The following is a 21,628-nucleotide window of genomic DNA, read 5'->3' as shown; positions in this document are numbered from 1 at the left end:
TTTTAAATACATTTTTTATTATTGTTATTATTTTATAATACAGTTTCATATTCCCTTTTTCCCTCCCCAGATCCCTCCCCCCCAGTTCCGCTATATCATTACTAACATAAAGTTCTTCATACTCAGTCATATGTCCATCATTGAGGGCACGGACAATGGCAGAGTCCAGAATCCTATTGACAAGATATAGTAAACAGTTTCATTGTAAGTCCATCTTTGTCTGGAAGTAGAAATGCATGCAACACTACATCCTCACATCTGAATGTTAGTCTCCATTTCACAGCTACCATACATCCCCTTAAATGAAAAGTCATGATTCGAAATCAACAATAGAAAGAAAAATAGAAATTTACAATGCCATGAAGTTAAATGACATGTTACTAGATATGACACTCTCCATTACACAACTGCTGTACATCCCCTTAAATGAAAAGTCATGATACAAAATCAACAATGAAAAGAAAAATAGAAATTTACAATGCCTGTAGTTAAGTGACATGTTACTAGATATGACAGTCTCCATTACACAGCTACTATACATCCCCTTAAATGAAGAGCCACAAAACAAAATCAACATCTGGGAGAAAAAAGAAATTAACAACATCAAGAAGTAAAATAACATGTTATTAAATGACTAATGTGTAGCTGAAGAAATGAAAATCAAGAACCTTCTTGAAGAAAATGATGCCACTGCATGATCTACGAGTCATTGAATGATTCAATCAGAAGGAAGTGTTTTGAAGAGATGAAACCGACAGAAAACAACAAAATCCATGTGATATAGTTTCTGCTGATCTTTGTTGAAGTGAGTCTCCTCCAGACAATAAAAAGATGGGTTTTGGGCCCGGCGGCGTGGCCTAGCAGCTAAAGTCCTCGCCTTGAACGCCCCGGGATCCCATATGGGTGCCGGTTCTAATCCTGGCAGCTCCACTTCCCATCCAGCTCCCTGCTTGTGTCCTGGGAAAGCAGTCCAGGAAGGCCCAATGCATTGGGATCCTGCACCCGCATGGGAGACCCGGAGAAGGTTCCTGGTTCCCAGCTTCGGATCGGCTTCACCGGCCTGTTGCAGCTCACTTGGGGAGTGAATCATAGGACGGAAGATCTTCCTCTCTGTCTTTCCTCTCTGTATATCTGACTTTGTAATAAAATAAATAAAATCTTATTAAAAAAAAGATGGGTTTTGATTTTTAATCCAGTGTACTAATCTATGATGTTTGATTTTGAGCTTAAGCCATTTACATTCAGAGTTTAATATACATGGGTGGTACTTTGGTCCTGTCCTTCTAGGAATGGGTTGTTCATTGGTTTAGTCTTCGGTTGTCATTTTAGTGGCATGTTCTTCCTGTTTGCCTTTGGTTTGGTAGGTGCTATTCCTCTTCTCTGTCAAGAGAACATCTTTAAGTATCCCTTGTAGGGCAGGTTTGGAAGAGGCAAATTCTTTTAGCTTTTCTTTACTGTGGAAGAATTTTATTTCATTTTCAAAGACAAAAGAAAGCTTTGCTGGGTATGTTATCCTAAGTCAACAATTTTTTTCTTTTAGAATCTGGAATATGTCACTCCATTCTCTTCTTGCCTGTAGAGTTTCCTGTGAGAGATCTCCTGTGAGTTGAATTGGCTTTCCTTTATATGTCAATTGATTTTTTCACGTGCACATTTAAGGATTTTTTCCTTATGTTCGATTGAAGAGAGCTTGAAGATCATATGTCGTGGTGAAGATCGCTTTTGATCAAGCCTGTTGGGAGTTCTGTGCCCCTCCTGGAACCTGTTTGCCAATTCTTCCTCTAGATTAGGGAAATTTTCCTTTATTATTTCATTAAATACATTTGCAAACTCAGCTTCTCTTTCTGCACCTTCTGGGACGCCCATAACTCTTCTATTTGGCCTCTTCATAGTGTCTTTCAATTCTTGAATACTTTTTTTGGCCTGATCCAGCTCTGCTTCCAGCTTTTTGTTTGCTTCCCCCTGATGACAGGAAATACCTTCCAATTCTCAGATTCTTTCTTCTGCTTGCTTCATTCTGTTTTGGAGACTCTCCACTGTACTCTTAATTTGCTCTACTGTGTTCTTAATTTCTGATATACCAGCCTTGATTTGCTTTACTGCTTCCTTAAATTCTTTGAACTCTTGCATGAGCTTCTCATTGTTAATCATAATCTTTAAAATGAGTCTTATGGATTCTGTGTGCCCCATTTTCTCGATGTCTTCCTCAGTTAACTCTGAGGTTGGCATAGGGTTTTGCTCCTTTGCAGGGGAGTTTTTGGTGATATTCATTGTGCCTTTGTCTCTTCTTTTGCTCTTGATCATTGTACTTCTGGTTAGCAGAGTCTTCTCCTTGGGGCAGGTTTCTAAGCTGTGTCACCCACAGGTCTACAATGCGATTTTACTTATTGTGGTTGGTACACACCTTTTTTTTTTTGCTTGCAGCCACTTGTGCTACAACCTCCAGCGAGTTCCAGTTTTAGGTTCTTATGTCAGATTTCCACTGTGGTCTCCACAGCCCCAGCTCTTGGCTCACCACTCTTCACCTCCTGTGATACTGTGTTGAGGCTTCACCATTGTCTCTGCAACCTTTCTCCCACTTCCAGTTGGAGCAGGTCCCAGGATTAGAGAGACACCAGGTGTCCTATATAATTAGGTTGTTGGTGGTGCTGATCTTGTCAGAACCTGTTGGACGTTAGGTCTGGGTGCCACACGGACCTATTTTGACCTGTACGATGCCATAGTCGGTATTATTTTCCTGCGGGACCAGTGCAATTCACGGAACTTAGTGAGTTCTCACGGGATCAGCACATGCGCAGTTCACTATTGTCCCCTGCAGTCCCAAAGCTTTTGCCACAGTGCCCAAAATGGTGCCTGATGTACAACCACTAAGGTTCTTGATTTGCTGGCCATCAGATCCGAGGGCTATCCCAGACCTGCCCTGGGTGGAACCTGTAGAATGCCACGTCATTGCAGTTCACTGAGACAGAAATGAGCTCACTCCCAGCTCAGCGCATGCTCCGTCCTCTCCCTTGCCCTTTCCTCTTTACACAAAATGGCGCCCAATTCAGCTCTAGGGGGCTGACTGGGCTGTGAAATCCACTCTGTTCTTGTACTGTCCGTCTGAGATCTGCTGCTCTGTCTCTGCTCCTGGTCACATCAAACGGACTAGCAGCACAGACAGTTCTTTGTCTGGGTTCACCACCCGAGCTCCCAGCGAAAGTCCCTTCCCACCTGGTTGCTGGTGGAGTTTCGGCTGCTGTGGAGTTCAGATCACCGTGCTGGAGTATCAGTCTCTGCAACACCACACCATTGTGTCCACTGCTTTCCTGTGTCAGTCAGTCTCCAGGTACCCCTCTGCTGTTATTCTGTCCTTTCCTATTTCCTGAAATATGTCCTCTCTGCTTCATCCTGATTGAATGTTTTTCTGTCTGTATAAACGTGTCCTTACCCTATTCCGCCATCTTGATTCTCTAGCACATTTTTCTTGCACATTATTCTGCATTTATATAATATAAACCCATCACAGCTTATCATATTTATGTAACTTAATTTTTCCAGTGTTTAGATTTTATTAAGTGGTCAGAAAAACCTTTCAAAGTTACGTGGTTTTGAAATATCTATATAGATTTTTTGATGTTTTAATCTGTGATTTTTTTTTAACATTAACCCAAGAAAACTCTTCTTTATCAGATTGCTAAGTGTTTTTCAAGATGGTGGACGGGGTAGCGGGGAGGCAGGTTTAAACAAAGGACGATTAGCTGAGGTGAAGCGGTGAAGCTATGATCCTGGGAAACAGGAGCAGACAGGGTGATGGCAGATGGACACCTGGAGACGTGGGGAAGCGGCAGCAACAGCAGAGTGGTGCTGCGGTGACCAGATACCCAGTGGCAATCTTTGATCAGAGCTCCATCAGGGATTGGAGCTCCACTGGCAGCCAGGTGGGAAGGGGATTTCACCCAGAACTCAGGAGGTGAACCTAGCCATAGAACTGCAGGTCCTGTTCACTTGTTTCATCTGACCATGAGCAGAAGCAGAGTGGCAGAGTCCAAGCAGTCAGGTGCGGGAACTGGGTAATGGATTTTACAGCCCAGACCCCCACCAGTGCCACACTGGGCACCATTTTGTGAACTGGGCAAAAACTTGGTGGGGAAAGGAAGGGATTGATGAGGGAGAACACAGAAACAGTGAGCTGTGCGTGCACTAAGTCTGGAGAGAACTCACTTCCGGCTCAAAGTATTGCACTGGTCCCATCTAGAAAACAGTACTCACTCAGCATCCCACAGGTTCTATCCAAAACAGGTCCAGGTTGCACCCAGAGCTAATTGCCAGAAAGTACCAGCAAGAAGAGCCGCACTGGCAGCCGGGTGGGAAGAGGCATTCACCAGCAACTCTGGAGGTGAACCCAGCTACAGAATCGCAGGCACTGTTGATTTCATTGATCCCACCATAGGCAGAGTGGCAGAAACCAGGAAATTGGGTTGGGAATCTGGAGTATTTCACAGCTCAGATCCCCACCAGTGCCACATCAGGAAACATTTTGTGAACTAAGGCCACAGTGTTGGAGGAGTGACAACAGTGAGGAGGGACAACAGCTGTGCATGCACTGAACCAGGGAGAACCTCACTTCTGGCTTAACACATTGCACTGGTCCCACCAGGAAAACAACCAACCCAATATTCCAAAGTTCCAGCCAAAATAGGTCCTGTTTGTACCCAGACTTAATTTCCAGCAGGTTCTGGCAAGAAAAGGAAGGAAAAAAAATGTACAATGGGCACACCTGACAACTGGTGACAACCTAGGACAACTGGTAACTCCTGGGTACAGCTGGCACTGGGAATGGGAGAAAGGTTGAGCTGGCAACAGTGTGGTCACATCCTGGGATTACAGAGGGTAGAAAATGGTGAATCAGGAGCATAGGATGGGAATCCGTGACTGAATCTTGCTGGTTGGAATGAAACAAGAGACAGTAAACAAAGAACCAGGCATTGATGGGATCAGAAAAGTTGACTTGAAGCCCCCAGGTGAAGAATTTGCTAATCAAAGTTGTAATGACCAAGGGCAAAAGAAGAAACAGGTACAATAAATAAGTTTGCCAATGTCTTCCCTGCAAAGGAGCAAAATCCTGTTTCAACATCAGAGTTAACTGAAGAAGACATGGAGGAACTGCAAGATAAAGATTACATTTTAAAAAGCTGTTATAAAGCTTCTTAAAAACAAGAAGCACATAAAGAAGTTCAAGGAACATGTTACATAGGAAATAGTAGCATGGAAACAAAAATTATGCTGAATTATTGGGAATGAAGCACACAATACAACAAATTAAAAATTTAGTGGAAGTCTCAATGGAATGAATGAGGCAAATAAAGAATCTCAAAATTGGAAGATACCTTTTGCAATAACTCTGAAACAGTAAAAAAGCTGGAAGAGGAATGGAGTCAAGCTAAGAAAAGCATCCAAGAGTTAAGGAACACCATTAAAAGGCTGAATATTAGAGTTAGCGGGTGACTGACAGTGCAGAATGAGAAGCTGGGATTAAAGCTGTATTCAATGAAATAACAAATGAGAACTTCCCCAATAGGAAGAAAGAATTGGGAAACAAAATATGGGAGGGCCACATAGAGTTAAATAAAAATGATTCTCACTATGACACATTGTAATCAAGCACTCATCAGTGGAATATAAGGAAAAGATACTGAAATATGCACATTAAAAAAAAATCAGTTAAACTTAAAGAACCCCAATCAGACCCACAGTGGAAATTCTACAGGCCAGAAGAGAATGGAGTGACACATTCCAAACCATAAAAGGAAAAAATTTTCAGCCCAGAATAATATACCCAGCAAAGCTTTCCTTTGTCTTTGAAAATGAAGGAAAGTGCTTCCAGAGCAATCAAAATCTCAGACTTCGCTTCTACTAAACCTACTTTACAAATGTTACTTTGCAGCATTTGTACCTTACTGAAAGAGAAAAGGAATAGCACCTATCAAAACCAAAGGCAAACGTGGAGAACGTCCCAATAAAATGGTAAATGAAGACTAAATCAAGCAATAAGCAACCCATTGCTTAAATGAGAGGACGAATTCATTCATTTCCTGTTGATATTAACCTTGAGTGTAAATGGCTTAAACATATCAATCAAACATCACAGATTAGTGGACAGGCCAAAAAGCAAAACCCATCTATCTGTTGGCTATAGGAGACATATCTTACCAACAAAAACATGTGGAAACTGAAATCAAAGATAGAAAATAGATACTCCAAGTAAAGGAAAGAAAAACAAACTGGTATAGTCATTCTCACAGATAAAATGGACTTTGACGTGCAAAGCATTCAAAGAGATGAAGGACACCACATCATGATGAAGGATTTATTCAGCAAGAAATCACCATAATAAATGTATATGCACCAAATGCCAGGGCACCTAGCTATGTGAAACAAATATGAATGGATTTAAACAGAGAAATAGATTCCAATACAATAATAGTGGGGGACCTTAATAACCCACTAACTTCAATGGACAGATCAATGAGACAGAAACTTAGCAATGAAACAAGAGTTCACCCAGACACCAGAGCAAATGGACTTCATTGATATCTACAGAACTTTTCCTCCTACAGGTGGAGAACACACTTTCTTTTCATCAGTACATGGAACTTTCTCCAGGATTGACCATCTCATAGGCCAAAAAACAAGCCTCAGCAATTAAAAAAATATCAAAATCATACCATACATCTTCTCAGACCACCATGGAGTGAAACTGGAGACCACCAAGTCAAAATATCTCATAAAATATGCAAATACTTGGAGTCTGACTAATATGTTGCTAAATAAACAATGGATTATAGAGGAAATTTTAAAAAAATGCTTGAAATGAATGAAGGTATCAACACGACGTATCAAAACCTGTGAGACTGAAGTCAGGGCAGTGTTAAACGGGAAAGTTCATTTCAATCAACGCTTATGTCAAGAAATTAGAAAAGTACCAAGTAAGCAGGCTAACCATATGCCTGAAGGAGCTAGAAAAGCAACAGCAAAACAATCTCAAGATTAACAGAAAAAAGAAATAATCAAAATAAGGAAGGAAATTAACCAAATAGAGTCCAAAAGAAAACATAAGAGCAATGAATCAGAGCTAGTTCTTTGAGAAAATTAACAAAATAGATTCCATACTAACCCAACTAATAAAGGAGAGAGAGAGAGAGATAAAAATCAATAGAATCAGACACAAAAAAATAAATATAAGATGGGTATCTTGGACATCCATGGTATAATCAGGAACTATTACAAGCAACTACACACCAACAAATCAGAAAATCTAGAAGAGATGGATAGATTTTTAGATATATACAATCCACCAGAACTGAATCATGAGGCAATTAATAATTTAAACAGATCTATAACCAGGACTGAGATTGAATCAGCAATTAAATCCCTCCCAACAAAGAAAAGCCCTGGGCCAGGCACAGTGGCCTAGTGGCTAAAGTCCTCGCCTTGAACGCACCAGGATCCCATATGGGTGCCGGTTCTAATCCTGGCAGCTCCACCTGCCATCCAGCTCCCTGCTTGTGGCCTGGGAAAGCAGTCCAGGACGGCTCAAAGCCTTGGGACCCTGCACCCGCGTGGAGGACCTGGAATAGGTTCCTGGTTCCCAGCTTCGGATCGGCACGCATCGGCCCGTTGTGCTCACTTGGGGAGTGAATCATCGGATGGAAGATCTTCCTCTCTGTCTCTCCTCCTCTCTGTATATCTGACTTTGTAATAAAATAAATAAAGAAAAGCCCTAACTGGATGGCTTCACTGCTGAATTCTACCAAATGTTTCAAGAAAAACTTATACCAATCCTCCAAAAGCTATTCAAAATAATAAAAAGGGAGGCAATCCTTCCAAACTATTTCTGTGAGGACTACATCTCATTAATACCAAAGCCAGATAGAGAAATAACAGAAAAAGAGAACTACAAAAAGAGAACTACAGACTGATAACCCTGATGAACACAGATGGAAAAATCCTCAACATAATACTAGCCAACAGAATCCAACAACACATCAGACAGATGATTCACCTGGACCAGGTGGGATTTATCCCTGGAATGCAGGGATGGTTCAACATATGCAAAATGAATAAATGTGATATAACACATCAACGAACTGAAAACTAAAAACCAAACAATCATCTCGATAGATGTAAGTCACAAGATAGAAGTCAGTATGGAGAGTGCTAAAAAAACTGAAAATTGATCTACCATATGAACCAGCTATCCTACTCCAGGGAATATATGCAAGGGAAATAAAATCTACATATGAGAAAGGGATCTATAATCTTATATTTATAGCAATCTACAATAGCGAAGACATGGAAACAACCCAGAAGCCCAAAGAAAGGGGAATGGATAAAGAAACTGGTACATTTACTCCATGGAATACTACTTAGCAATTAAAAACAATAAAATTCTACCCACTTGCAAGAAAATGGTCCCAACTAGGAGACCATTTTGCTCAGTGAAATAACCCAATCCAAAAAGGACAAATATTGTATGTTCTCTCTGATATACGGCAACCTTCATGCAAAATACAACACCAATGGATATATAGATAATCATGTATATACATATTTTTATCTAGAGGAACTGTATAAATGGAGGCAAGTAGTGAAGATACACTGCAGATATGTTATGCATCTCTAATTCTGAATAAAGAATGGATTCCCAATGAAACTGTTAAATACATCTTCACAACAGAATGCTGGACTTCCTACTATTGTCTATACCTGCAACGCCATGATACACTTAAATAGAAAAATGATGGATTTGTAACTGTTGTTGAAGGACCATACTATTGAGATAATAAAGGGGAATACATAGGGGGATGGGGATAGGGAAGGTGCAAGGGGAAATCCCTGAGCCTAAGGAACCGTATCATGAAAAATTAAAATTAAAAAAAAATAAATTACAGCCAAAAAAACCCTTACAGTAACAAAAGGCATGATAAACATTTCATTCTAATTTGCTGTTTTGTATTTAAGCCTTCAATCCAGCTGCCACTTATTTTAGTTTACTATAGGAGATGAGGACATACATGGTACAAGTTTTCACGGTATCATTTATTAAAATATTTATATGAGAGTCAGAGAACATGTTCCCCATCTATTGCTTCATTTCCCAGACTCCACTCACTTGCACTGTATCTTTTATATTAAATTCATATATAAGCATATTAGAAAATTGGTCTGTTGGGGGAGGTGTACTGTAACATTATCTATGTAGTATTATGTAGTGGCACCAGAGTTTTTATTCTTCTAGTTTTGTTTAATATCTAACAGCATTGATCTGTCATTCCTTCATTAATTCTTTTTACAATCTCCTTTTGAAAATCACCCTTTAGCTTCCAATACTAAAAAAAAGTTATTTTATTGATTTGTAAGGCAGAGTTCCAGAGAAAGAGCTAGAGAGACCTTCCATCTGCTGGTTTACCACTCAAATGGCTGCAATGGCCAAGGCTAGGAGCTTCTTCCAGGTCTCCCATGTGGTTGTAGTGGGCTAAGCACTTGGTTCATCCTCTACTGCTTCCCAAGGAGCATTAGCAGGGAGTTGGATTGGGACTGGAACATCTGGGCCTTGAATCAGTACCCTTGTAGGATTCTGGTGTCACAGGCAGGGGTCTAGCCTATTATACCACAACAGCTGCCCAGAAGATATTTTCTTAAGGGCAGCATAGGTTTATTTTCTTTTACTCTTTGTTGAGAGTATTATTACAGAGTCAGAAGGTCTAAATGTATTTTTCTTCTCTTTAACACAAAGGTTTTTCAAAGGTTTATGCCAATTTTGTTGTGGTCCGGCCAACACCTAGGTATTTCAAAGTATGGATTTTTTCAAACTTGATAATGGGGGAAAATACGCCTTGTTTCAACTACTATATCTCTGCTTATTAGTAATGATAAACATGCTTCACATAAAAATAGGTGTTTAATCAATATCTGTTCAATGAATAAATGGCATATATGGAACTGTCAATATCTTTGAGAGGAAGATTTAAACAAATATTGCGACTATAAATATGAAATATGAAATAAATATGAAATTCAGGTAGGCCAAGTGCCTACCTGAATTGGGGCGATCTCTAGAAACATTCTGTAATTGACATTCACCACAGGCATGTCTGTTTCCAGGCAAGATCTGCTGAAAGCTGCCAGAAACAGTTAAGATCATGATTTCGGTATGCCGGCACCCACACACAGCCCAGACAGCCATGGCTGGCTCAAGATAGAGTGTGCTTCCTTTGGCAACAAGACAGTAATAAGATATGGCAGGTGTGTGAGTAAGCCACTGGAAACTGAAACAGGCTCTAGCAGGGGTTCTGCAGGGAAGTTAAACAATTAAGAAACCAGATATGACTCTTTTAGGAGCAGGCCTTTTCTATGAAACCACATTACTTTACTTCCCAACTTGTTAAGCCCAAGAGGACATATAAGCCCTTGATTTGGACAGAACTAGTTTTCTTCTTTGATTCTGTAGCTTGAAGGAAAAAGGGTCATTTTGTTTTCCTTTTAGGGATCTCTGCCTCTGTTTAGAACTCGAAAATAGTTTTATATTTGAGAGGCAGAGAGAGCACGCTCCCATTTGCTGGTTCACTTCCCAAATTCCCATGAGCAGGAAACTAACTCAATGCAGGTGCCCCACACAGGAGGCAGGAATGCTACTCTTTGTCATCACTACTGCCTGCAAGGGTTTGCATCAGCAAGGTACTGGAATCAGGAGCCAAAGCTGACACTGTGACCCTAGCACTCCAAAGTTGGACAGAGGTGTCCTAACCGTTAGGTTAAATGCCTGCCCCTAAACTTTAAACACACACACCACCCCCTTTCTCTCCACCTTCCCTAAACGCCCACCCTCCCCTGCCCCACTAAAAAAAAGGGAGGCTTGTTCTGTTTCTGAGACCTTACAGAGATTACTACTAAACATTGGGTCTTGCTCTATAACTCCAGTAGTAGACTCTGTTTTTCAAGGACTTCCTAGATTAATAAATCTATCAATTTCTTATTATCTTAACCTGCATATGCTGAAATTATGGTGAGTTTATTCTGAAAAAAAAAAAAGAAGAAGAAATGGTATTTCCTTAGACTCAAGAACATGGAGGATAACATCCAGGTGGATCGCAGCAGTCATCTGTGAATGATGCAGCAGACTGGTAACTTCAGAGTTTTGAAAACCCTTTTCCTCCAATATACATTCTAAACTACAGACATATCAAACAAGATACAAAAGCTGAATGAAGAACGGCCAGCTGTACTTGTCAGGGTATTGCTGTTGAAAACACTTTTCCTCTATCCCCAAACAGAACCTCAGACTCATTTCATAAACCTTTTTTTATCCCTTAGAGACACATCAACTCTGTAATGTTGCCACTTTCCTTGGAGGTAGCAGCACATGCCTTTCTGGATTCTACAGCCTTTTGTTTTAAGACTGTTCTCATTAATTCTCCACCTATTCAAAACCTGTGTACCACTTCTTTCAGGAATTAGCTCTAAAATTCACCTCTCCCAAGGTTTCCAAGATTAACTTCTCCTTATTGCAACGTGTCTTCAGCTCATACTTATTGCACTGGTGCCCTAGTTGGCATCGTTCTTAATTCTTGTAAGTCCCTTAAAAACAAGGTAATGTCTCAAAAGTTCAAAAGAAATTTGGAGACCGTTTAGTTTTATTTGTTGCCCTGTCTTTATTTTCTGATGGAGAAATGGAGGCCTGGGGAGGTGAATCTGTCCAAGGCAGTCATGCTTCCAGATAAGCCTGGCATAGATCCCAGGTGTTTTGACTTTCACTACCTTGCTTCCCATCATACCAAGTCATCCTTTCCTATTTCTACTACATCTCTTGAGAATGCTGGTAAAGTTCAGTATACACATATGTCAATACAATAAGCAAAAGAGCTTAGATAACTAAAAAAAAACTAAAGAAAAGAAGTCAGAAAGCAGAAATGTCAGTTTTCTTACTTCTTTGCATGATGCCACCCTCCAGACCAGTTGATCGCTACTTTGCACATTCCATCAATCAGGCATTGGGCAGCTGTGATGGTAGCCCCGGCTACAGCTGCAGCATAGTCAAATATCCCTTCAGTGGCAGGGCAGTCATAACCTTCGGATAAAAACCAGAAGAGCCTGTTAGCACATGAACTGGAGAAAAATGGAGCAGTGGGTTAAGATGGAGCAACAATACACTCTACTAAAAAGATCCTGTGCTAACCAACACCAGCTTCATTTGAGACAAACAGATCACCAATGCTGGGGAAGGGAGTCACAGCCTACAGATGTCTGGGAGGTGATGATTCTGGTTAGTGTTACACACAGCCAGGCCCAGGACCCAAGTGTCTTTACCTGATGAACCATGCTGTTTCTGTAGCATATCCTACTGGCCACTATGGTTTTTATTTTAAATGAAACTCTTAATGAGGGATAAGGTGGGAAACAGCCAGGACATAAATCTGCACTCAAACAAAAATATAAGGTCACAGGAAATTTAAGTCAGCATTTCTCCAGCCAGACTAGATCTGAGCAATTGCATCGTGGCCTCAGTGATTGAAAGGTCTTTCTTCAGTCTGACCCATCTTTTAGTTTCATTCAAATGAAATGATTAGCTTGGTCAGTGAGTTCTTTGTGGCTAAACTAAGAGATTAATATTAATACATCACTTGTTACTTAAAAGTATTAAAACTATCATGCACATTATAAAAAAATTAAGTAGTACTATCCAAAGTAGACAGTTGAGGCTGTTGCATTCCCATTGCTTCCTGGTAATGACTTTACCTAGTCCATATTCTGTCGAGTCTGGATGATCATCATCACCTTCTTCGCTGACCTCTTGGAGATGCTGCAGATATGCGTCAGTGTGGAAAGAGGCCATCTCTTCCATGGAGGCTACTTTGGGCTTCACTACTCTAATAATAACATAGACAAGAAAAAAAAGGGGGTGACTCAGACCCAGCTACTGGAAACAGGAGGCAGCAGTTTCAACAGAAAACACAGTGCCTAGCTTCTGGTTACAGTGGGCCAAGATAATAAACTATTCCTCCACTGCACTGAAAAGTCTTTATAGCTACAGTGATGACTCCATTCACACAGGGCAAGCAGAATTTTTTTCTTCCTCTTGGAGTTATAGCCTGGTAAAATTAAATAAGTATTTCCATATATTTAGGTTAAATATAGATTGAACCAATTTTCAAAAAAACTTCACTATGAATTATAACTTGGATTCTAACCAAGAGGCAGAAATATTTTCATCTGAATCAGTTGCTAGTTGGGTTATACAGTCTTTTTCACCTGCATCTTGACTTTAATAGATGATTACGATACGATGTATTCTAAATGTGTAGCTCAGGTTTAGAGAAGAGTACACTGTTCCTGTCCTAACTCTACTTCCTGGCTCTATAATTTGAATAAGCTGACGGTTCTTTAACTTAGTATCCTCATCTGTGATGGAGAATCTCATGGGGCTTAGAATAACGTTCACAACACAAAAATGCTTTGTAGATAATAACAACCAGCATTAGTTATCAAACACAGATACCTCAAAACGTAAAAGGTTTCTGCATCGGGGTCCCTCACACCTGATTCTGAGTGAAAGCAGAGAACAGGGAAAATGGTCTCAACTGAGATTCACTTAGGACCTTTCAATCAGAGAATAGAATGAGCTAACAATGGGATTTACTGACACTAACCCCTACCTGCCTAAGTCCGGTTTCCTCTTCCTGATCCCATGGCTCCACTACCTTTCTCTATCGCATGTGACTTGAGGGATGCTCTTTGGAGCAGCAGCAGCCCCTCTGAGCTTGTTAGAAATGCATAGCATTGTCCCCTCCACACTTACTGAATCAGAGTTTGTATTACCAGGATGGCTTTTTTTTTTTTAGGTTGGTATTACAACATTTATTAAAATAATGTTATGGACTAATAGAAACAGCAAAGAATTAAAGAATTAAAATGCAAGCTATGTAAATTCTCAACTAAAATCCAAAAGGGTCTAATGCTTTCATTCATTAGAAGAAAGAAAAGGCATCCAGGATAATAAATTACTGCAAAATAATTGTGGATTTTATCAAAATTGTGGAGTTTGCATTTTATATCCTTTTCTCATTCATGAAAAAAAATCTATTTTGAATGTTATACAACATATGTATAAAACAAGATAGAAAAATACATTGTAAATTTGTAACAATGGCTGCAAATAGACTATCTTACATGTTTCTCATAGGCAATAGGTTGATTATGGTGAATACATAGCATGAAACTACTAGAATAAATAGACAAAAACACATGTTAGCTGTACGGTAACATACGAGCAATACTCTTGTCCGCTAGCACTAAAAAAAATTACACACTATTGTCATAAAGTCTCAAAACCTACATATTTTAATAAGAAATATTCGATGAAGATTGATAATACTGAGAACCAAGGCATTCAGATGTTAAAAAATCATGTTTTTTTTTAGTTGATCCAAAATTTTAACAACTAAATTTTCAGAAGTTTGTTCAAAGCCAGCATTATTTGTAAATGTAACACATTTATTACTTCCTTTCTTCCCCAGAAAAAACCTTTGATAAACATCTAAAATGTCCAGATACAACACAGCTGAGATGAAAATGGATCAAATAATGGTATGATTCTTACCAACTATCACCTCAAGTGCTTGAGTGTTACAAATTTATTCACCCAAACAAAAATCAAAATGGCACAGCATACATGGCAAATAAATTAAAACAAGGGTATGTGTAACAGAAAGACAAAGCAGTGGCACATTAAACCAAAGCTACCAGAACACAAAATAATGACTGTTGCATAGTAAATAAACTGAAAAACATTTCCAAGTGAGACACTGTGAGGGAGAGATCACCGTGAAGGTGCTGACGGGACTTCCTGCTGCCCCTGCCTGTTAACTATGGGAGAGGGAGCAAGTTGACCAGCTGGAAGCCCACTGCCACTGGAGATTTGCCCATCTGGTACTGAGCAGTTAACAATTATTCTCTCAGTTTTAAGATGCAGCTTTTGCGCAAAATGCTTCAACTACAAAACTGAACTTCATGGCAACTGAGGTGTACTTAAGTATTTATATCCGCAATCACGGTTCTTCCAAGTACTTTTAACATTAAAATAGGGGGTCAAAAAAGTGGATAATATAAGTTCTCTGATACTGGTATAAAGAAGTATGATTAAATTGGGCCGTTCAAAAACACTGTTCTCCAGAATGACTTTTAAATGAATTCTCAAAAGTTTTTAATTTTTATAATGTCTTTTTTTTATAATAAACTATGCTCCCCCCACAAGATTTATTTATTTGTTTTTATTGGAAAGGCAGATTTACAGGAACAAGGAGACAAGAGAAAGATCTTCCATCTGCTGGCTCACATCCTAAGTAGCTGCAATGGCTGGAGCTGTGTTAATCCAAAGCCAGGAGCTTCTTCCAGGTCTCCCACATGGGTGGAGGGTCTCAAGGCTTTGGACCGTCCTTGACTGCTTTCTCAGGCCACAATCAGGGAGCTGGATGAGAAGTGGAGCTACCAGGACATAAACCAGCGCCATATGGGATCCTGGCATGTGCAAGGTGAGGATTTAGCCACTGGGCCATTGTGCCATGCTCAAATCATGCTTTTCTAAAAAATTATTTCATTATTTGAAAGGCAGAGTTATAGAGAGAGGGAGAAATGGAGATATTGTCTATCTACTAACTGGTTCAGTCCTCCGAAAGGCCACAATGGCCAGAGTTGGGCCAGGACAAAGTTAGGAGTCTGGACCTCTATCCAGATCTCCCACATGGGGGCCTGGGGCACCAGTATGGAAACCATCTTTTGCTACTTTCCCAGGTGAATTAGTAGGAAGCTGGATCAGAAGTGGAACAGCCAGAACAAGAATGGATGTTCATATGAGACACAACACCAGCTCCTTGACAATGTATTCCAACGAGATAATTTGTATGTGACGTTCAAGTTGAAGCAGCACTCTAGGCCGTGGAGAGGAAGCTGTGTGTGTGTGTAAGCTTACTGAATAGGAACATAGCTGTGACCATACAAGCTACTGCTGTGATCAGAAGACATCCTGTGATCTAACCTCACAAACTGAATCTCTAGCTAAGATTCATGGATTCTTATAACTTCTTTTTTTTTTTCAAAGATTTATTTTTATTACAAAGTCAGATATACAGAGAGGGAGACAGAGAGGAAGATCTTCCGTCCACGGATTCACTACCCAAGTGGTTGCAATGGCTGGAGCTGAGCCAATCCGAAGCCAGGAGCCTCTTCCAGGTTTCCCACATGGGTACAGGGTCCCAAAGCTTTGGGCCATTCTTGACTGCATTCCCAGGCCACAGGCAGGAAGCTGGATGGGAAGCGGGGCCGCTGGGATTAGAACGGGCACCCATGTGGGATCCCAGCATGTTCAAGGCTAAGACTTTAGCTGCTACACTATCACACCGGGCCCAGATTCTTATAACTTCTTTAAGAAAACACATCTAACTGCCAGGGCAATAGCTCAATTGGCTAATACTACCTGCAAGCACCAGCATCCTGTATGGGTGCCAGGTTTGTGTCCCACTTGCTCCACTTCCCTGCTTTGGCCTGGGAAAGCAATAGAGGATTGCCCAAAGACCTGGGGATCCAGCACCTGCATGGAAGACCCAGAACAGTCTCCTGGCTCCTGGTTTCAGATTGCCTCAGTTCCAGTCATTATGGTCATTTTGGGATTGAACCAGCAGATGGAAGATCATTCTTCCTTTTTTTTTAAGATTTATTTATTTTTATTACAAAGTCGGATATACAGAGAGGAGGAGAGACAGAGGAAGCTCTTCTATCCGATGATTCACTCCCCAAGTGAGTACAACGGCCGGTGCTGTGCTGATCCGAAGCAGGGAACCTGGAACCTCCTCCAGGTCTCCCACATGGATGCAGGGTCCCAAAGCATTGGGCTGTCTTCCACTGCTTTCCCAGGCCACAAGCAGGGAGCTGGATGGGAAGTGGAGCTGCCGGGATTAGAACCGGCACCCATATGGGATCCCGGGGTGCTTGCAAGGCAAGGACTTTAGCCGCTAGGCCACTGTGCCGGGCCCAAGATCATTCTTTCTGTCTCTCCTTCTCTCTGTAAATCTGCTCTTCCAATAACAAATTAATTAAATCTTAACACAAATACACACACACACCCCTAGGGCCCTGTAACATTGCATAGCAAACAGGACTGCCACCTGCAGTGCTGGCATCCTATATAGGCACCAATTTACATCCTGGCTGCTCTACTTCTGATCTAGTTCCCTCCTAATGGCCTGAAGGAAAGCAGATATTAGCCCAGGTGTTTGGGCTCCTGCTACCCATTTGGGAGACCAGGATAAAGCTGGCAGCTCCCAACTTCAGTCTGGATTGACCCTGGCCACTGCAGCCATCTGCAGAGTGAATCAGTAGATGGAAGAAGCTCTCTTTCCCCTGCCCCATCTATCTCTGTAACTCCTTAGGTAAACAAACTTAAAAAAATAAGAGAGAGATGACATCTAAAGTATTAGAAGTGGAAAATAAGCACTTAAATAAAAAAAAAATATATATATATATATATATTTTAAAGGCTTATTTGAAAGGCAGATTTACAGAGAGAGGAGGAAGAAAGAAAGAAGAAAGAAAGAAGCATCCACTGGTTCATTCTTCAAGTGGCCACAATGGCAAGAGCTGGGCCAGTCAGCAGCCAGGAGTGAGGAGCTTCTTCCAGGTGTCCTAACGAGTGCAGGGATCCAAGCACTCGGGCTTCTTCCCCTGCTATCTGAGCTATGCTGCAGGGAGATGGACCAGATGTGGAGCAGCCAGGACTCAAACCAGTGCCCACATGGGCTGATGGTGCTACAGGCAGAGGTTTAACCTATTGTGTCATGGTGCCGACCTCCAAATTTTATTTTTTGTAACATTGTTTCCAACTCCCAAAAGCTGCCTCTTCTAGTGTCCTACAATTTAATGTTAATGTTAATTATTATTTTTAAATTCATAAAACAAAAGTATAAGACAGTAATAAATTGACTTCCAATATATCTCTCATTCCATCTTTCCATTAAATCCTTATATTTCTCTATTTTTAAAACTATTTTTTTTATCCTTTATATTAACTGTTAAAGTTTAAAAAAATACATACTGAAAGCTTTGGTACTTAAAGAAATAAAATCAAGCAGCTTTGTTGGACTGTGATGGTTTGTCATAAAATAGTCTTGAATTACTAAATAATTTTAATAGAAGACATGTAGTTGTGTTTTATCATATTGGTCAAAAACTAATTTAAGAACATTTCTAAAGAAGGTGATAATCCAAAAACCATAATCCACTATATTCTGAAAAACAAAACTGTGGAGGTATCCACCTATTTGTTGAGAAAATGTCACAAGTACTCCTACATGGAGCATTTATAGTGCCACCAAATACGGAAGTGGCAACAAACAGCAAACTCATGTTTTATAGAAGTACTTAGCTCTTTCTTGAGTTCTGACTGTGATTCAGCAACTTGCTTTGATCTTGTGCCCAGGCTCACTCATCAAAGTTTGGTGACGGTAATGGTGGTGGGATGTCTAAAAGTCTTAAGTTGAGCCTACACCCTCAAATTAGGCTCAGAAAAAAAGAAAAACCCAAAACAGAACACCTCTCAGCTGAACACCTTTTTATAGAATAGGTTTTATTTAATTATTAATTTAAAAAGATTTATTTGAAAGACAGCAACAGAGAGGGTGGGAGTGAATTAGGGAGGGATGGAGAGGGAGAGAATGAATGGCAATGAGATGATCTTCCAGCCACTGATCTACTCCCCAAATGTTTGAAATGGCTAGAACTGAGCCAGGCCCAAATCAGGAGCCACATACTCCATTTGGATCTTCCACATGGGTGGCAGGGACCTAAGTACTTGGGCTATTAACCTTTACCTTCCTGGGTGCCTTAGGAGCAGGCTGGATGAGAAATGGAACTTCTGGGACTAGATCCAGCATTATAAGCCAGCATTACAGGTGGTGGCTTAATTCACTATATCAAACCACTAGCCCCAGATTTACTTTCTTTCCAATTATTCTGTCTTTATTTTTTTATTTTCTCTCTCTCCCTCTCTCTCACTCTTTCCCTCTCTATATATATGGAATACATTTCATAAAATAAAGTCTTAAGAGCATGACATTTCCTTCCCCACCCTTCCTCATCCTCCTTTTCTTATTTTAATTTTTACAATGATATACAATGATTATATTCTATAATCATAAGCTCAATCATCCACTAAATAAAGAATTCAATGAGCAGTCAATAGGAGAACCACTGCTTCTCAAGAGTATAGACAAGAGCTATAAACAATCTTCAAATCTAGTAGCATCAATTTTGCTCAGACATTTAAAAATTCTGTATGTGAGTGACCACAAGACAAATAACATATCCTTTCCCTGATTGGTGGTAACTAAGATTTTCCAAATCTCACAGAGTGCATTAGCGAGAAAGTGAAATGAGGACCTGGCCATGGCACTCCAGTGTAGGAGGGAAATGGCTAATCTGCTAGACCCAGTGTTCACTCAACCAAGACAGGCTTTAGTATCTAAAGGTACTCACGTGAGAAATCTTTTTAAGGAATTATTGCTTTAAGGGATTATTTTAAATATGTCTCCCCTGTCCCAGCAATAAAATTCTATTAGTAAAAGATCTTAACTGCTTCATGCACGTGTTTTCATTTTTTTTTTTAACCTAAAAAAAATTCTTCAGGGAGCATTCCTGAGGTTACATCCACTGTAAATATTCTTTTTAAAAAGCTAAAAAAAAAAAAAAAAAAGAGGAAAAAGAAAAAGGAAAAGAAAAGGCGGCACCATTTTCTCCCTAATTGGCCTCTGGTGATGCAGCAGGATCCTAAGGCTGGGAGTACCCCACTTGGGTGGAAGGGGAGAGGGGGACGCGGGGAAAGAACTCACCTCATTTGCTTATGCAGGGCATATGCTTCGATCAGTGAATGAACCATACTGGCCTGCAAACAGCAGCAGAAAATCAAGCAGAAAATAGTCTTAGAAATGATTCCGCGAAATTCCATCAACGTCTCCACGCTGAGCCAAGAAACTCATTAACTTTGTTGTAGCTCTCTTCCCTTCTGTTACTTCACAGCTACAACACACTTAATACAGATACAAAGTATTCAAACCACTGAGACAGAAGCAACTGAACCTTATCCAGCTGATGGGCCCCTTCTCTCCTGTCGCTTCTCTCTCCCAGCACTGCAGAGATGCCCTCGTGGTAGAAACCCCATTCCCTGGGTGCCATCCCCTCCCGCCCGCCGCCCCCCAGCTCGCCCCACCCCCACCCGGCCACAGGACGTCCCGCAGAGACCCACAGCTTTAACCGGGCAGGCAACCCTTCCTCCTAACACACATTTAGATAGCTGATAAAAGCTTCTCTCATTTCTTTTGAAGCTTTCCAGCAGCCCAGCATTCTCCTCGCTTCCCCCACCATCCCTCGCCCCGCACCCCCTACCTTTTTCAAAAGCCCACTGTCTTGCAACCGACTTCTCTTACCCGTTTGGGGACTTTGGCCAGAGAGTCGCAAATGCTGACATACTCGGGACTGTAAATGTAAACCGGGGGCAGAGATTGCCCACACTCTGCCGGCTCCTCCGCTTCCTCCATCTTCCACTGGCAGCCGTCCGGATCCGGCTTTTTTCGGACTCAGCCCGGGCTGTGGTTCCTGCTCCTCTTAACGGCCGCAGTGGTGCTCCCTGGTCAATGTTCCCTCCTATTCTTGAGACCGCCGGCGACACTGTCCCCAAGCCCCACACAGTGGCGGCAAGGGGTGGGCCTTTGCAGGCCGCAATCCCTTCATTTGGTGACCACAGTTCAGAGAAACAGGGTCGGCAATTACAAACGCCTAAACAGCTGTCAGATAAGTTAGCTCTTTCACAGCACAAACAGGTCGGGTCAAAAGGAACCATCCTTGTTGCCTTACGGGGCCATTTGAAATGAAGTCAGATTAGCTTGCAAGCATGCTGGGAAATGTAGTTTCCAGGGGTTGGAGCAGCGGAAGAGTGGGGACTTACCCCGAAAAAAAAAAAGCCGCGATTTTAAGTTTTAGCGCCAAAATACGATGGAGAGGAAGGGAGAAACGTAGAAAGAAGTGTAGTGGTTAACTCTTCTATGAATTATTTTTATCTGCGCCAGTAGCCACTGAAATATCTAAAGGCAGTTTCAATATTGCCGTGGAGCGCTCCCCACCACCCGGTTACATCGCCAGTCCAGTTATTAGGGGTGCCAGGCGGTGATGACAAATGGTTCAGAAAGTTTGCAGTCAATTCTGTGATGCGACTTCAGTTGATCGTTCTTCATCACCATCTAAGAGTTAACAATTTCAATTAATTTGCTCTGGTAAATCTGAGAGCAGTTGGCCCCGCCCTGACCCGCGACTGATACTACAGAAATTGCTTAGTGGATTTCAGTGAAGCAGTGATGTACTTTGGGGACATTCATGTGACAGTAAGGATGCAGGCAGGTATATGTGTGCTGTTTGGAAGCTTCAGCTTCTCCCCATCCCTCTTTTTGCTTCTACAACTACATAAAGGATAGGGAAATACTTTGGGCTTGCTGGAAGCAGTTCAAACTATCCTGATACAGTTTCCAGGTTGCTCAGCATCTTTGCAGGT

At 41.1% G+C, this 21,628-nt stretch overlaps 1 protein-coding gene across 1 annotated transcript in view; it reads right to left on the bottom strand.

Annotated features, from left to right (window-relative positions):
• HDAC8 (histone deacetylase 8) overlaps nucleotides 1–20,967 on the bottom strand; it is a 297,540-nt gene extending 276,573 nt beyond the window's left edge. The window contains exons 1-4 of the mRNA XM_004592752.3: nucleotides 20,511–20,967; nucleotides 19,917–19,969; nucleotides 12,778–12,908; nucleotides 11,968–12,109 (exon numbers count right to left, since the gene is read on the bottom strand). Of these exons, the coding sequence (XP_004592809.2) occupies nucleotides 11,968–12,109; nucleotides 12,778–12,908; nucleotides 19,917–19,969; nucleotides 20,511–20,621 (437 nt within the window). The 5' untranslated portion in view covers nucleotides 20,622–20,967. The remainder of the gene's footprint in view (nucleotides 1–11,967; nucleotides 12,110–12,777; nucleotides 12,909–19,916; nucleotides 19,970–20,510) is intronic.
• Between the last annotated feature and the right edge of the window lie 661 nt (nucleotides 20,968–21,628).

This window comes from Ochotona princeps, chromosome X (assembly GCF_030435755.1).
Source record: "Ochotona princeps isolate mOchPri1 chromosome X, mOchPri1.hap1, whole genome shotgun sequence".
In the NCBI taxonomy this organism is placed as follows: Eukaryota; Metazoa; Chordata; class Mammalia; order Lagomorpha; family Ochotonidae; genus Ochotona; species Ochotona princeps.
This window is presented reverse-complemented; position numbering and strand designations above follow the sequence as displayed.